This window comes from Lissotriton vulgaris, chromosome 3_1 (genome assembly GCF_964263255.1).
Source record: "Lissotriton vulgaris chromosome 3_1, aLisVul1.2, whole genome shotgun sequence".
In the NCBI taxonomy this organism is placed as follows: Eukaryota; Metazoa; Chordata; class Amphibia; order Caudata; family Salamandridae; genus Lissotriton; species Lissotriton vulgaris.
This window is the reverse complement of record NC_141689.1, coordinates 1107709620-1107727568: the sequence shown is the minus strand read 5'-3', so window position 1 is coordinate 1107727568 and position 17949 is coordinate 1107709620. Positions and strand designations below refer to the sequence as shown.

Below are 17949 nucleotides of genomic sequence, written 5' to 3'. Positions count from 1 at the left end.
ATGTGGGGATACTTGGAGTTGCACACGGGACATCTCTTGAACGGACTCCGTTCCATGATAGTCCGTCGATAAGGTCTTTGGCGTCGACTGGGCCTTCAGCGTCTAAAGCACGCTGCTCTCTGGAATCCGGCTCGAAACTGAGCTGGAAGAATCAGGCACCGAACGCAAGACTATACCGACGAAAAACTAAAGGCCTTTAGGCCTTAAGAAAGTTGTATATCGATTCAGACTAGAGTGAACCAATATACATCCGAACCCAATGGCGGAAAAAAACAATCTGAGGATGGAGTCGATGCCCATGCGCACTGTAGTCCAGGGGAGGAGCCACCTATCTTGTGATACTTCAAAGACTCTTCCAGTACAACAATGTGCGATCATCCGGACCCAATACTAGGCGGCGATCTATGCACAGATATGAATTAAGCAGCCCACATGCCTCGAACCTTCACATACACTTCTGTATTAACAACGGTGTGGTCTCCCTCAGGTTTTCCAAGCGTGGCTTAATATCCAGGGACCCACTTCTTTAAAAAAAGATCCCAAGAACGTGCCATTATTCTAAATGCACCTTAAAGTACACACCCTCAACCTGCTGCCTATCTACTTCAGGGACAAAACTAGAGAAATTGACCATTAAAAATTGCTCTAGGCTTTAAGCTCCGACATATGTTTCTCTATTATATGAATAGGAAGCTTCTCCTTTCTTGCTAAGGATAGTGGGATGTAGAAGAGTCACTCTGGCCTCAAATTTAGGAATCAACAAGTAATGCATAATTCTATGGGTAATCTCCCTCTCCTCCTGGCATTTTGTCCAGGTGAGCTAAAGCCCAGCTCACTTCTGCCTACTCAATAGGCACCTTTTGCGTCTGCAGGTCATCTGGTGAAATAAGAGTCAGCAAAGCTTCATTTAACTGGTTTGTGCTTGCTTCACTTCAGTCTATATTTCTCTGAAATAGGTGTCTGTTTCACCTGATAATGCTCAATGTTCTCTACAGCTAACAACTGCCTACGGCCTTCTGTGTGCATTAACCAGCTATACCCAGTCTTGTCACCCTTGTTACCAAGGTTTTTCTATGCTTCGAAAAGCTAAGATTTATTGTACACAAGGCACTTTTTAAAAGTCTAAGAAAGAAACTATGGGCACCCCTTTAGATAGGTATTCATACTGCCAACTGTGATGATCACTAATATCTGCTCACATATGAAAACCGAAATCCAAAACCAATTATATTTTTTATCTAGTCAGTATGAGTGGCATCCCCCAGGGTCCACCGGAGTATGCGGGAGGGTGGCTCAGACAAGACTTCAAGTTAACAGTTTAAGCAGTCAGAAACTCAGACTTGTTCAACTTTTACAACCTCTAATATAGAAAAGTTTAATAAATACATATATTTGGATACTCACCACGATCAACTACAGTACACCACATTCACTGTCAAGTTAGAAGATGACCATCTACAATGATTAAGTAAAATGTGAGAAGAACGAATAGTTTACCTGTCGGTGTAGTTTTGCAGCTTGAAGATCTTTCTGGATTCACTATGCTGTGCATATTCCGCGGTCTTGTGGTTGGGTCCGGATTCGTAGTCTTCTCTGTTTTTTTGTAGCCCTTGTGGGCTTCGGCGTCACACCTCCTCCGGTGCATTTCCGGTGACGTCGGCATGCTTCCTGCGGAAGCTCCCACTCTTGGGCGCCATCTTCGGATTCTTTTTTCCGTGTTTCCTTCTTTTCCGAAGCAATGGCAATGTTCTATTCAGGTGAGAATTTCTTTACCGCTTGTCCTTATTTTCTCTTACTTCTTCTCTCCCTATTTTTTTTTTTTGACCACCTCTTCTCTCTCCAGCCTCATCTTTCTGGCGGAGGTGGGTGGGTTCGCTAGTGAATCCAGAAAGATCTTCAAGCTGCAAAACTACACCGACAGGTAAGAAACTATTCGTTTTGCAGCGTGAATCTTTCTGGATTCACTATGCTATGCATAGATTTCGTAGCGGTTTCTCATTTCTGTGGCGGCTGGGTAGAAGATGAGCTCTGGTTTCTGAATATATGCTGGAGCACCCTTTGTCCGACTTGTGCTTCTTTGTTCATCTGAACATCCACGCAATAGTGCTTCGTGAATGTGTGCACCGAAGCCCATGTTGCTGCCAGGCATATGTCTTGTATGGGTGTATTGGCCAGGAAGGCTATTGTAGCCCCCTTTTCCCTAGTGGAGTGGGCACGTGCCCCCTCTGCCAGTTCTTCTCCTGCCTTTTTGTGGCAGAGTTGGATAGTTTGCGCGATCCAGCGTGCAATAGTGGTTTTAGTCACTGCCTTGCCCATGTAACTGTTGGCGAACGACACAAAGAACTGTTTCGTTTTCCTGTGTCCTTTTTTCCTTTCAATGTAATGCATGACCGCCCTTCTGGCGTCTAGGGTGTGCAGAGCTCGCTCTGCGCTAGTGGTTGGTTTTTGGAAAAAACTCGGTATCTGTATGGACTGGTTCATGTGGAACCTGGACACCACCTTCGGCATGAAGTGTGGGTCGGTCCTCATCACAACCCTGTCATTGTGTATTTGTAAGTAGGGCTCCTGTAGCGTTAGCGCTTGCAGCGCTCACTCTGCGTAAGGACGTTATTGCAACCAGGAAAGCAGTTTTCATAGTTAGCATCTTCAAGGAGGCCTTGTGAAGCGGCTCAAAGGGCTCCTTCATGAGTTCCGTCAGGACCACGTTTAAGTTCCATGCCGGTGGTGGCACACGCTTGGGTGGTGCAATCCTTTTCGCTCCTTCCAGGAACCTCTTTACAACCTGTGATGTGAAGAAGCTTCTGCCCATCTCACCCCTTGTGTATGCCACTATAGCCGCCAGGTGAACTCTCAAGGAGGACGAGCTGAGGTTTTTCTCCAGTAAGTGTGTCAGGTACTTCAGCTTCTGCCCATCTCACCCCTTGTGTATGCCACTATAGCCGCCAGGTGAACTCTCAAGGAGGACGAGCTGAGGTTTTTCTCCAGTAAGTGTGTCAGGTACTTCAGTACCGTGGAGTCCTTTCTCATTTTATTGTGCAGTCCTTCCCTCCTGCACCACATTGTGAATCTTTTCCACTTTGTGACATAGCACTTCCGTGTGCTGGGCCTTCGTGCCTCCCGAAGGACCGTGAGGGTGCTCTCTGGCAGTCTCAAATGTGCGAACTCTATGTCCTCAGGAGCCATGCTACTAGGCTCATGCTCTCTGGTTCTGGGTGCAGCACCTCTCCGTTCTGCATGGAGAGCAGGTCTTTTCTTCTGCCGAATCTGTGGGGTGCACACTGTGCCATCTCCATGATCTGCGAGTACCATGTCTGCCTCGCCCACTGTGGCGCGACCAGTATCAGGGTCATGGTGCTCGCTCTGCACTTGCTCAGTACTCTGTGTATCAGTGGTATCGGGGGAAAAGTGTAAGCAAATGTCCCGGACCAATCTATCCATAGGGCATTCCCAAGGGACCCTTCTTCGTGTTGTCTGGATGCGAAGTTTTGGCATTTCGTATTCTGGCGTGTTGCAAACAGGTCCACTGATGGCGTTCCCCACCTGTTGAACAGCCTCCTTGTCTCCTGCGCATTGAGCTCCCACTCGTGGGACGCCGAGGTCTGTCTGCTCAGCCAGTCTGCCTGAATGTTCTCCTTCCCTGGTAGGTATATGGCTAGCAGGTCTATCTGGAGAGGGATGGCCCACCTCCATATCTCCTGCGCCAGCGTTGAAAGCGTTGTTGACTGTGTTCCACCCGGTTTGTTGAGGTAGAACATCGCCGTGGTGTTGTCTGTCTGTAGCAACACCCTTTGCCTGTACAGTCTTGTCTGGAAGGCTTTCAGTGCAAGGAAGATTGTCTTCAATGCGAGGTAATTGATGTGCTTTGTCGCATCTGCTGGCGTCCAAAGACCCCTCACTTTGAGTTCCTCCATGTGAGCGCCCCATCCCTTCAGGGATGCGTCTGTGGTAATGGTCACTGTCGGAGTTGGGGGTGTTAGAGGCTGTCCCCTTGTTAAGTTCTCCATGGTCCACCATGTCATCTCCTTCTGCACTGCGTGCGTCACCACCACAAGATCCTCCCAACTGCCCGAAGCCTGTGACCATTGTTCCTGGAGCCATTCTTGCATGGGTCTCATGTGGAGTCGCACATTCGGCACTAGGTGGATGCACGATGCCATCATCCCCATGATCTTGCTCGCAGTCCTCACTGTCCGAGCTTGTCCCTTCCGGTAGAGGAGAGTTTCCCTGACCAGTGCCCTTGCTCTCTTCTCGCTGGGGAACACTTTGCCCTGTAAGGTGTTGATTTCTGCCCCCAGGAAGATCTTCACTTGCTCCGGCTCCATTGATGATTTCTTCCAATGGAGGGAGAACCCCAGGTTTATGAGCGTGCTCGTTACTGTATGTGCATGCTGCTTGCACTTCTGGTACAAATTTGCTTTCACCAGCCAGTCGTCCAGGTAAGGGTATACGTGTATCCCCTGTCTTCGTAAGTGCGCTGCGACTGCCGCGAGGCACTTCGTGAATACCCTCGGTGCTGATTTCAGTCCGAAGGCCAGCGTTGTGAACTGGTAGTGGCTTCCTCCGATTGTGAACCTGAGCATATGCTTGTGCTTCTCGTTCATCGGTATGTGTAAGTAGGCGTCCTTGAGGTCTATCGTGACAATGAAGTCTCCGACCTGCAATTGCGGCAGCACCTCCTGCAGGGAGGTCATCTTGAACTTTTGTGTTCTTATGAATTTGTTGAGGAACCTTAGGTCTAGGATGGGTCTCATCTTGTCGTCGACCTTTGGTACTAGGAAGTACGTGGAGTATATTCCCTTGTTCCTTTCCCTGAAGGGAACTCTTTCTATGGCCTGTTTTTGTAGAAGCTCTTGCACTTCTTCCTGAAGCCTCACCAGCTGTTCTCTTGCTGGTGGCTTTCCCCTTGGTTTTCTGTTTGTTGGCTTTCTCTCCAACTCCAAGCAGTATCCGAATTGGATGATGTTTAGGATCCATTTGTCTGATGTTATTTCTCTCCATTCTTGGAGGTAGAACTTTAATCTCCCTCCCACTGGTGTCATGTGGTCGTAGGTGTTCAGATTGTCCTGACCCCTTCGTACGTGGTGCCCCCTGGGATCTTTTCTGTGGTTGGGCACCCGGAGGTCTCTGAAGTCACTTCGAGGTGGGCTGCTGCCCCCCTCTTCTATTCTGGCCACGTCCATTTCTCCCTCGAAAGGACTGACCCCTTGGCTGGTACTGCCAGGACTGCTTCTGGTGACCTTGCTGAGCCTGCGAGTCTGCCTGGTGCGTTTGCTGGAAGGCCTGGTGCGATGTACCTGGCTGGTTTCCACCTCTCCCGCCGGGCCTCCGTGCCGGGGTGCCTCTTCTGTTGCCTCTGAACTGCAATGCCCCCATGGATCTTGCCGTCACGTTATCTTTGAGTTGGCATAGTTTCTCGTCAACTGTTGCTCCGAAAAGCGTTTCGCCGTTGAACGGTGTGTTCAGGATACTGTGTTGTACCTCGGGTTTGAACCCTGAAATCCTGAGCCAGGCGTGTCTCCTTTCCGTGACACCCATCATCATGAGCCTGCTGGCGGTGTCTGCTCCGTCCAGGGCCGTCTTAAGGCAAGAATTTGCTGCGTTTTTCCCTTCGATCAATTTTTCGGCCTTCTGCCTGGCATCCTGGGGGGTCCTTCACCAACTGCCCCAGCCCCTCAATGATCTGGTACATGTGCCTGTTTAACAGGGCGTTGGAATTAGCCATGCGCCAGTGGGTCGCGGCATTCCGCTCGATCCTTCTCCCCACCAGATCCATCCTCTTGCTCTCGTTATCCGGTGGTGGGCCAGAGGTAGTGGATACGCTCGCCCTCTTCCTAGCTGTGGCCGTGATAATGGAGTCAGCGGAGACCTCGCCCCGAATGTAGGTCGGGTCCTTTGAGGAGTGTTTGTATTTTTTCTCTGTTCTGGGAGTTACCGCCTTGCACTTTGCGGGCTCTTTGAACGCTTCCTTTCCCTGAGCCAAGACGCTCTCGAGCATTGGAAGGAACTGGCTTCTTGTTAGTGTTGGGAGCAATGTCTCTAGCAGGAAGTCTGCTTTCTGCTTTTCCTCGTCGAGCTTTAGCTTGAATGCAGCTGCGGCAGATTGTATCGCCGAGTTGTATGCCCCGATGTCGTCCGGCGGCGAGGGCCTCGAGGGGTATGAGTCGACAGCCTCTTCCGGGCTCTCGGTGTCGACGTCTAGGTAATCCTCCTCGCGTGGGTCCGAGGTGGCCGACTCGGCGTCCAACCTACTGCCCTCTTACTCCTCATAGCAGGAATCCTCGTAGGGATTCTCTTCACCTTCCTTGTCGTCGACCATCTCGTCGCTAGGCACATGGTCGTCGACATGTTCTTCTTCCTCTTCGACCAGATCTAGCACGGCGTGCTTGGTCTTGTGTGGAATTTTGAAGGCACTCATCTCGGTGTCGAGATCCTTACTCCGCTGCAAGAGACTTGTCATTTCGGCTTCTAGCCGACGTCTTTCTTTCCACCTCGGCCGCGTTTTCGGCTTCGGAACGTTCGGCCCCTCTCTTCGTTGCCTGGCTCGGCGGCGAGATTCTCGGCGTCTACGTCGAACCGGCTTTCGGGTCCTTGGACGGCGCCGAGGCTTTAGGGTCTTTCTCCCTCGACGTCGATCGGTCCCTTTCGGCGACGATCTTCGACGCTTTCTGCTGGTCAACAGCTCTCGGCGCCAGGGACTCCTTCTCCGAGGATCCGCTGGGCCTGTTCGTGGTCACGGACGGTAGATGTCGCTGCGTCGGCGCCTTCGGGCTCTTGGCCTCGTACTTTCGAGACTCAGAGTCTCTCGTGTTCTTGTGGGACGTCGAGTCTCCTACCTTATCAGGTGTCTTCTTGTAATCGGTCTCTACGACCGTGTAGCTGTCGTCTTCGGCGGCAGCGTTGTCATCTTCCTCCGAGGACATCCCCGACGCCATCGCTGTACGAGCTGGGGATTTTCCTTCGAGGGTGGCGTGTGCTACCCTCTGTCTCTTCCTCACACGAAGGGTCTTCTGGGCGAAGACGGAGCAGGCGTTGCAGTCCTCGCTTCTGTGTTCTACCGGCAGGCAAAGGTTGCAAACCGGGTGCTGGTCTTTCTGCGCGTACTTGTGTCTGCAGTTCGGGCAGAACTTGAACGGTGTATTGTCCATCCTCATGCGTTCAGGCCTCCCTGACCGCGTGGACGTCGACGATCGTCGAAGTTCGAGGTTTTCACCTTCTTTTCTCTTCGTCAATGTTCTGTGAAGTCTTCTTTAGTCTTCTTCCAATATCTTCTCCAACTTCCACTCTTTTCAGCACTTTCTCCAAAAATGTCTGGAGCCCACGCAGGAACGATCCAGACCCGACCGCGGAAAAAAGAATCTGAAGATGGCGCCCAAGAGTTGGAGCTTCCGCAGGAAGCATGCCGACGTCACTGGAAATGCACCCGAGGAGGTGTGACGCCGACGCCCACAAGGGCTTAAAAAAAAAAAAAGAGAAAAGACTACGAATCCGGACCCAACCACAAGACCGCGGAATATGCACAGCATAGTGTATCCAGAAAGATTCACGCTGCAAAACTTCTACCCAACTCCTTTCTTCGATGGTATTGCAAGTCAAATCAGAAACAGCGTATTTAGAATGTTGAGTTGAACTGCTAAGTTAACACAATTTTCATGATAAAAATTTGTTTGCGATCCATTGTGACCTCACTAAATGTAAATAGCTCAAACTACATGAAGAGAAGAAATATCTTATTGTACCTAGCATACCAAAATACTGATTTCATTACTTCAAGAAACTCACCTATCAAAATTGGAATATGAAAAGCTGAAAGAAGACAGGATCGGAGGAGTCTTCTTCAATAACTGTTAACTTGGGTCCACCTGACTTTTGAAAAGTCAAATCTTGCAAAATCTATCCTGCGTTTCCAAATCCAGCTTAAAAAAATAGTAGTATACAGTCCATACATAGTTTAATTTTAGCCATTTGAATGATGGTATTTATGGCTTTATCATTTCGAATTACATCGAGAAGCTATACAAAAAACAGCGAATTAAATTGGTCAATGGGCTGCCCAGTCCAGTTCCACGATTAACTTTTTAATGTGCTGATTTCAGACTAGTTCAAAATTAATCATGCTTTGGCAACTATTCATAGTATTGTGAATTAATTTATAATTTTATAATCTGCAATAAGTAAACTATTTGATCTAGATGAAGTTGTATCCTCTTGATAGATGTATGAGGCATGTAGCGCCGTAGATTCACATGCTTAACATAAGTCTGCCATCTGGTATTGGGCTCTGAAGTGCACAAGTTGTTTTTCTTCAAAGAAGTCTGAGTCATGCTCAATGCGCATGGTACTAGACTCCTTTGTTAGATTGTTTTCCGCTTGGAGGGTGAGGATGGAGTGTGAAGGATAATGTATTCTAGTGAGATATTTCATGTAGAGAACTGCAACTAACAGTTGCCCAGGCAGGAGGGTGGGCGCATATGAATCAACAGCACTACATGCCACAAACAGATGCTTACTGGGTAAGAAATATTTTCCATTTGATGGCATATGTGGCTGTAGATACCAATGCTTCACAGACTTTAAAGCAGTTTTCTTCCCAAAGCAGGGGCAAGCCTTTGTGGTTTGCGTTTGTTGGAATAATGTTCCTAAAACTGCTTGGCCCACATCGGCTTGTTGATGGGCGATAACATCTACACAGTAACGTTTTTCAAATGTGCGTGGTGTAATCCATACAGCTGCTTTACACATGTCAGCCATGGGTATACGGCCTAAAAAGTTAAGTAAGCTCCCTTCTTTCTAGTAGAGAAAGCATTTGGAGGGATAGGTAGCTTTTGTGTTAAGTTTGGATACATTTTACAATGCAATGTAAAATACTTGCTTTAGACATGGTCCTCTCTTTGTGCAGTTTGAAGAATGCAAAAATGTTAGGTCTTTCTGAATGATGGCGTTCCGTCAATATAATACACAAGAGTTCTCATTACATCAGGGTGTGTAAAGCTCTTTCTGAAACAGAATCAGGCAGTAGAAAGAATACTGGCAACTCAAATTAATTGGAACTGTGAGACCACTCCCGGAAGAAATTTAGGGTTGCTAGCAGTACCACTTTATCTCTATTAAGTTGAAAGAATGGTTCTTCTAGAGTCAACGCCTGAAGCGCACGGACAGGTCTGAGTGAAGTGATTGCAATGTGAAAAGTAACTTTCCAGGAAAGGAACTGGAGAGGGCATGAGTGTAAAGGTTCAAATGGGGGACCTGTTAACCTTGTTAACAGAACAGTGAGGTTCCACACTGGTGTTGGAGGAACTCTAGGCGGGATAACTTGTGAGATCCTCTAGCATAACTTTAATGACAGGAATCCCGAAGATAGGTTTGTTCTCGGTTTTGGAGAAATACAGCGACCGCCCCTAGGTGTAGTCTTATGGAACTGACGGCAAACCCTGAAGTTTGTAAATGGAGAAGGTAACAGATACTGCCATGAGGCAGTGCTGTTCATGGGTTAATACCCTTTGAATGGCAATAGTGAACAAATACTTTCCCCTTTGCCCCATAGCATGCTTTAGTAGTGGGTCTTCTTGCCTCTTTAATAATATCCATGCACTGTTGCGGGAGATTCAAGGATACAAATTCTGAGACATATCAAGCCAGATTGAAAGACCTGGGGTTTTGAGGTCTTACTGCTCCCTGGTTTTGAGGTAGCAGGTCTGGTCAGTTGGGTAGTACTTGGTGCGAGACTACAGAGAGTTCCAGTAGTGTGGTGAATAATGGTTGTCAGGCCCATGTGGGAGCCACTAGGAGTGTCAGACATGTACCACAGTTTGCGAATCACAAACTGAAGCAGTAGTAAAGGTGGAAAACTGAAAGCAAATATCCCTGACAAACTCATCCATAGTGCATTGCCCTTGGACTGCAGGTTTTGGAGCCTGGAGGCGAAGTTTGGGCATTTGTCATTTTCAGCTGTGGTGAATAAGTCTATGTCTGGGTTACACCATTGTTGAAAGAATGCAGAGAAGTTTACAAAGAACAAGACGGCGGAATAAAACAATCTAACAATGGAATCGAGGACCATGTGCACTGCAAGCAAGAGGAGTCACTACACCTCGTGACTCAAAACACTTTGAAGAAATACACCTTGCACACTAACGAGTCAAACACTAGATGGCAGGCTTATGCCAAGCAATTGTATCTACAGCCACACATTCCAAACATGTTTACAGAGTTCAAACACAAACTCTTAATATATTTTTCTGTGATTCACATTTTTGTTACAGCCCAGACAATACTGTAGGCTAAAACTACCATGAAAACGAAGATTGACGTTTCGTTTGAAGTGATCCTGCAGAGCAGAAAAAGTTGGTAGAACATGTCAACAGTTATTCATCATCAACTAACTCCAAGCACCCTTCGCTTAAGGAAGTGCCGTGCCAGCAGCAGCCTCTGCAGTCTGCGGTTATGGACCGTAGATGGAGAGCAAAGGACATTGAAGGGTGCTCCTGGCTCAACATTCACTTGATTGGGCTACCAGAAAGTTCAGATTACTTGGTTGTTCCTGGAGGAGTGGTTTTGGACTATGGTGTTGATCAGCAGGGTCCCCAAGCTCTCACAGTTTGAGTGGGTGACCATGTACAGGGGTGTGTACCCCCTCCAGTCAGACGGTCACTCAATTTAACTAAGGGGGATAGAGATCTGCTGCTGCAGCACTTCATACCAGATGGAAAATGGCTCTACAACGGCATCATTAACGCCTAACCTGAATACGCCTCGAAAGTTCAAAGACGGCATGCATACTTTGTAGCTGTTAAACAGCTAACCGATGGGCATGAAATATGCCCCTCTGTTCATTGCAAAACAGAGGATGGTGGAGAATGACACTACGCATTTGTACCAGTCTCATGACCAAGCTTGGGCCTTATTACAGACAAAGGGAGCAGGCACCCTGCTAGATATGGAGGGCCTAGAACCTCCATATCTAGAAAGATTAGTCAGGCTGGAAGGAGTATTAACAAGGAAATAATTCAAGCGTCTGTAAAACCTGCTGTTACATAAAACGTCATAAACGTGGCCAATGCCACGAGTGACACCTTCAGCTATTACAGTCTGTTCTGCCACTGCATTCGGTAACTTGCGCTTTTTTTTTTACCCGTGAAAACGTGGACTATGAATCTACAACCAGAAAATGTCCAAACCCCCCTCACCCCCCCCAAAAAAGTAATGAGTGGATAAAGGTGTCACGCATAGCGCAATGCCAGTAATCCCAACACAAGTTAAGTATGGCAAATGCAACACTCAAGTGCCTCAGGCCACGGATTGTTCTACCAAGAGCTGGTTCGTAAGTGTTGAAGTTATTTCGGACTTCAAAGCAGAAGTGATTTTTGCTGCATTTTAGAGCAGTAACGAGGCTGTAACAGCCCTCAGATAATAAACAAAAGCTATTGTAAATAGAAATAACGCTTCGACTGACGTTATTTTTGTCGTCCCGTTAAATCCGCAATCGACCAGTACAGAAAGTATTTCAAAGGTTATGTATATTTAGCTTCGTATTTATGTCAAAATATTCTATTGCCTAATATTCTGTACAATGCCGATTACGATGTCCTTCCCCTGGCTGTACTAAGCGTATTGCTCCTAAGAACTGACTTATGCTGCATGGCATTTTTGAAAGTTCAAATAATGAATGTATGAAGTTGGCATGTTAGTTGTAACCGCACATCCGCTTAAATTCTGTATTCAAAGCCTGACATTGCTGACTAAACAGAAGAGTCTCCGCGATCCGCATTCCCCAACAAAAGTCCAAAACGTTGATAAAACCCTAAAAAAACTATTGGTGTATGGTTTTAATTTATCCTAGCGAGTGAGCTGCATTTTGAATTCTGAAAGTTTTTTAAAAAAAATTCAATAGCTTGATGGGTCAATGCACATGTTGCAGAAGGATATGAAGAGCTTCCCTGCAGACTGCAAAAGGTCGTAGGTTTGAAGCCTGGTTTGGTCAGATTAACTCAGCCATTCATCCTCACAGGCTCGATGAAATGAGCACCAGTAATCTCGGCTTTAACTCATCCTCTCAGGCTTGATGCAATGAACACCAGTAATCTCTGTTACGTTAAGGTGATATTTGTTAGTTGATAAAAAAACGAGTTTTGAAATGGTTATTTTAACGGAGCCACTTTTTCGCTCAGCAGCTCCATTTTATGAAGGGTGAGCAAAGAAACGAGGTAGGGCGCCAAAGGCTCGGCAGAGCGACCTCTGCTGAGTGACGCTCAAATAATAGGCTCTGAAGATTAGGAAGTGTTTACTTTATTGCAACTGTAGATTCTGGGAATACAATTTTGAGACTATAATGTAGAAAGGTGTCCACGGAGCAGAATAGCACCATATATAGATGCCAGGGTCTACTGCGTCTTCAAAATGATGAAAAGGTGTGGTTTTTGTTCACTTTATGGTGTTGTGTTTTAACAGGTAGTTGCCCGTGCGCACAGGGGGCTTAAATGCACCCAAAAAGCAGACCCCCCCCCCCCCATCGGGTATGGGAAAATGTTTCCCCCTTTTGCCGCCCTAGCCCTTTTGTCGCCATAGGCAGCCGTCTATTTCTGCCTAATGGTGGAAACGGCCCTGCATATATCGGCCTCCAGACATTCAAGACAATTTACTATGTACAAGATTAGATTTGAAATTAAATACTTTCAAATATCTGTGTTCGTGTTAATGTCCATCATGCAGAAGATAAGCTGATTGACAGTAGTTTAAGCAAGGTTCTGCCAGCATCCCACCAGCCGATTCCTTTTGAATTGGGATGCCACTGGTCCCTTTGCAGTATGTGGTAGTGGTCAAAATGCCGCTGTTACTGGGGTTAATTTGTTTGCAGTCTTACTGATGTCCTGGGAGGGCCTTTTTTTGCAGAGCTCCACAGTCTGCTATCCGATTTAATTTGGAGTAATGAACAGGGTAGCGCTCAGTAAAATACAAAGTCCCCTGATGGAAAGGGCACAGGGGCCTCGGACTTTGACTTCTATTATGCAGTGGCCCAATTCCAATGATTGATGTGTTGGCTGTGAGACGCGCCTCACCCGGAGTGGAAGCCTTAGAAGAAGCACTGCAGGTTGACTCGAACATAGGCTGGTAATTGGATCCTGCTCGCTGACCTGAGGCTCAGCAGACTTGAGACCACGAAAAAGACATGCCGACAAGTTTCTGCAAATGCATGGACACTTTTCCATATGCCCTGCAGTTACCTCCATGGTGGTTGCTCACCCTAAAAAAAGAAGTACCTCGGTACACGAATGCAGGCCGTGGCTAGATGCTTGTGTGCATGAGGAGGGGGTGGCGTAGGAGGGGAGGAGGGGTGTTTTAACACCTAGATTGGCTTCAGCACTTTCATACTTGCAAGGGAACTATGGGTTGAGTGGGACTCTTCTGGGACTATAATGCTTTAGCGGCTGACCTCTGTTGAACGTGGGGTTCAGAGTACTCTACGCCTAGTACCCAACATGCTGCAATGTTTGGTAACTCAGACAGGGTGGAAAAGCGGTTACAGCCCTGTACTCTGCACCATTAGAGCAGCCTTCCCTGCCAACCCAGGCACAAAATAAATGGTTACGAGGACAGGACCTGGAGCTCTCCGACAAACAATGGGCTACAGCTTTCACATAGGTTATGTAGGTGTTGCAGAATCCCAAGCTTAAATTTATGCAGTTTAAGTATTTTTACTAAACTTATTTCACTCCTCCGCATATAAGGTGGATGTTCCAGCAGAGGTCTATAGACAGCCGAAGAAGCAAACACCCCAATCATGTGATATGGCCCTGTTCAAATCTACTAAAGGAATGTGCAAAACTATGGACGTCATAGATGACCTGACTTGCACCCGACACCCTAGATGTACTTGCTAGGTCTCTTACCTAGGCAACACACCAGGTCCATGTACCTGGCACGCAGGTTCATGGACCTGGTGCCTGTCCCGTTTACAATGCATGTGGGGGGGGGGAGATGGGCAATTTTACAAATGAGAGGCAAAAAGCCAGAAGTCCTTGTTAAATGTAAGTTGGGCAAGATAATCTACTCTATCATCAAGGCATCAAATAGTACCTTCATTAGGTTACAATAAGACTAAACCCTGTCTCGGACTGTAGTTTACCCATAAACCATCTTAAACCTCTGTAAATGTAAATATTTATATGCAATCCCATTAGCTTTCCAGACCCTGTGCTTCTCCCTAAACGTCAACACTTTAGAAAGCAGATTTATTTTGGTTTAAAGACTACCCTGTGTGAATTAGGATTTTTAATAACAATGAAAGCATTTTCTAAGACAATTTAGGTGAACGTTTTTAAAAAGGATAAATTCTACTACTTACAGGTCCCATAATTGTTGCTTGCCAATGGAACACTACAAAACAGAAAAAGGGGTCAAATGTTACCTTGAGTCATGTTCAGTATTCCACAAAATGAGAAGAGTCATGACCAGTACTTTACTTACTATCATCGCCAACTGGACCTGCAGAACACTGTGCTGGAGGATCACGAGCCAAATCATTGAGTTCCTAAACAAAAGAAAATAGGGTTCATTTCACAAAGGTGAAGAGGCTTTCTAAAGTGTTGAATCTTTAGATTCAGGGAATTATCGGCACAATAACAAAGTGCAATTAACCATTTCCATACCAAAAGAGTCAATCTAATGTTCCAAACATTGCAGAAAATTTAACTTTCGTATTCGCATAATGCAGCATTACTAGACAAGAATTCCTTAGTCATTACTCGTCAGCAATCTGTATTTGGATACACTATTCATCAGGATCGAAAATAATATTTCTGAAAACATTAAATTCATCATGCATTATTAATAAATAAATACTTAGAACTTGCACAAAGCACAGCAACGTACTTGCTTATCTACATTTTTAAAACTCATTAAGTTGAAACATGTTATAACTATCATTTAAGCATTATTTTATCCTTATTAATCTTGTTAGCGTCATTCCTGGAAGGCCAAGATTCAGGCCCTGTAGACAATTTATATTGCACAATGCCCTAGTTTGCAGGATAAATCAAGTTAATACCATGATACCATTCAAATACTATTCTTCCCATAAATTAGTGTATCTCACAATGTCATCATCCGTTATTGCATTGACCATGGACTGTATAACAATATAGCTAAAACAGGGGGGGGGGGTTTAATAAGTCATCTATATTATGAAAACGAGAATAACTTCTTCAGCATTTAGCCTATTCAGAAATTTAATATCAAGGTTGACAATGTATCTACACTCCAATAGTCTCAATGAGCTCTCCCGTTTGCCAACCCTCACAGATCTCGACATTGCATCAATCACATAATAAGTTATGCGTCCAGGGTCATTGTTCTGGAAATCATGGGTATGTGTGGCAATGGGATACACACGATCCTTTTTTTTTGACTGCTCTCTGAGGTTGTAAAATATTGCGGTGGACCTGTACAATGGTACTGCCTACAAATCTCATACCACATTTGCAGGACAAAACCTTTAACTGCAGGATGAAATTTGCAGTATATAATCCCCTTATCTTGCAGGGTAGCATACGCCAGAATCTGGACTCTATAGACACATGCTTCGTACCTATGGCATCTACTGAAGCCACTGGCCTGATGTAATAAAGTTCCCAGTCTGCCCACTTCTGGACTACTACACACCAACGCACCCCTAATAGGGAATGTTCTTCTGTTTCTTAACTGAAGGAATTTGGGAGTAGTTTGTCCCAGGACTGGGTCCCAGTTAATCAAGTGCCAATGCTTTTGAATTATCTTCCCAAGTTGCCCTTCCTGTTGGCTGAAGGTGGTTATTAACCTGATCATTGGTTTATCTTTCTTTTGGCGTCTACTACTGAAGAGTAATTATTCCCTACTCTTGGCTTGTACCTCAACTATTGCTGTGGATAGGGATTCATTAGAGTAGCCATGCTGTCTATTTCTACCGACCATCTCCTCCCTACCCACATAACCAGCATCAATACAACTTCAGTTCCTTTTCAATCTGAAAAGTTCACCATAAGGAATACTAGCCTCCAAATTAACCGGATGGAAACTACTCGTGTGAAAGGTTGAAATCCCTCTATAGGTAATCACTTACCTATAGATTCAGTGTTATATGCAATGAATAATCAACAGAACACTATCAAATATACTTGTACGCCTATTTCGAAATTACACACCAGCACACATTCTTTTACCCATACAAATACTCAGTTAAGAAACCAATAACACATATAGTCTTTAACATAGCAATAAAGACAAAGCAATAAAGACGTGCACACAGTTTAGTAACTACACATTATATATAGTGAGCCTCTACAAATTAGTCAAGGAAACAATCAATGACACTGTTACTAAACCCACCATCCACACATTCATATTTATATATCTACTCATTCTTCAATGCAAAGTAGTGTATTTATAATACATTTTTAAATATCATAGCAAACTACGTTCACTGGATGATGTCAGTGATGTCATCAGTGATGTCACTGACCATGTCATGAATGATGTAATATGTGACATCATCAGCAGTGGATTGCGGACGCGCGAGTTATAGGGAGTACAACTAACTTGCGGGGGGGATTTCAATGGTTTTGTAGGAGTAAAAGGTCCAGCTAACTTTAACTGGTGTGAATCCTATGGTTTTTTCAGTGAATTTTAAAGGTTTTTTAAACGTTAATGCCTAACTATAACGAGTGTGAAACCTATGGGGCCTTATTTACGAGCCCCCTTGCGCCTCCGGAACGTCACTTTTTGTGATGTTCCGGTGGCGCAGAAGACTGAGTGATATTTATCAGGCAGGACTAAGCCACTTTCCGTGGCGTAATCCTGCCTGATAAATATCAGTCCCTTTAACGCAGTGTCCTGCGTTAAAGGGGCGTTCAATGGGTGTTTCTGGGGGCGTTCCCAGCAGCATCCATGGACTGGAGTAATTAATAGCATCCTCAAAGTCAGTCTTTCAAAAATTCCAAAGTATAGAACATGATAATCCAAATGTTTCTCAAGAAAAATAATAAACCGTGTCAGTCGGTCATATCTTCGCAAACGCCGATATTCTGAACGATTGAAAATTAATTTTCTTGAAACATTTTGATTTGGATCATCATGTCCTATACTTTGGGATTTTTTAAAGACTGACTTTTGAGGATGCTATAAATTACTCAAGTCGGCCTGAATTGTGTGGGTAAAATGGATACCTAGTCACTTTGAATAAGAATGTACTTACGACTCGTCTAACATTTGGAAGAAATATCTAGTTATATGACAACAGGATACAGACATAACTTGAAGGAAATAGGAACGCCCTGAAGAAGTTCTGTTGTACAGAACGAAACACGTTGGCTGGCTGTGGTACATAAACTTAAGGAAAATAAAAGCATATGAATATACACCAAGATTCAGCGCTTCAATACGGAATCTAAGTGATATGATTGGACTTGTTGTGCAAGTGGTGATGTGCCAAACTTTGGAATACTCTTTACTACTCATTCTACCCCTCCCACTACATACATACACTGAAAAAACCATAGGTTTCACACCAGTTATAGTTAGCTAGAAATTTTACTGACATAAAACCATTGAAATTCCAACGTTATAGTTAGTTGAACTCACTATAACAAGCGTGCCTGCAATGCACTGCTGATGACGTCACATATTACATCACTCATGTTAAGTGAGTGAGTCCAACTAACTATAACGTTAGAATTTCTATGGTATTATGTCAGTAAAATTTCCAGCTAACTATAACTGGTGTGAAACCTATGGTTTTTTCAGTGAATGTCATAGGTTTTTTAAATGCCAATTCCTAACTATATAGGGCCTCAAACCTATGAAATGTAATATTTTTTATAATGAATCCTATAATGTATATTTATACAATACTATTTTTTTTTTGCCCTAGAGCGCTCCCGGATAAGCGCAGTTTCCCGGCGCGCACCGGTGAGCGTCCCGTTA

General features: G+C 45.2%; 1 protein-coding gene across 1 annotated transcript in view; it reads right to left on the bottom strand.

Moving 5' to 3' along the window:
- The window catches only part of UBE2D3 (ubiquitin conjugating enzyme E2 D3), a 134978-nt gene extending 119860 nt beyond the window's left edge, over window positions 1–15118 (bottom strand). Inside the window, exons 1-3 of the mRNA XM_086963639.1 lie at window positions 15089–15118; window positions 14461–14524; window positions 14339–14370 (exon numbers count right to left, since the gene is read on the bottom strand). Coding sequence (XP_086819765.1) covers window positions 14339–14370; window positions 14461–14524; window positions 15089–15118 — 126 coding nt within the window. The remainder of the gene's footprint in view (window positions 1–14338; window positions 14371–14460; window positions 14525–15088) is intronic.
- Window positions 15119–17949: the final 2831 nt, after the last annotated feature.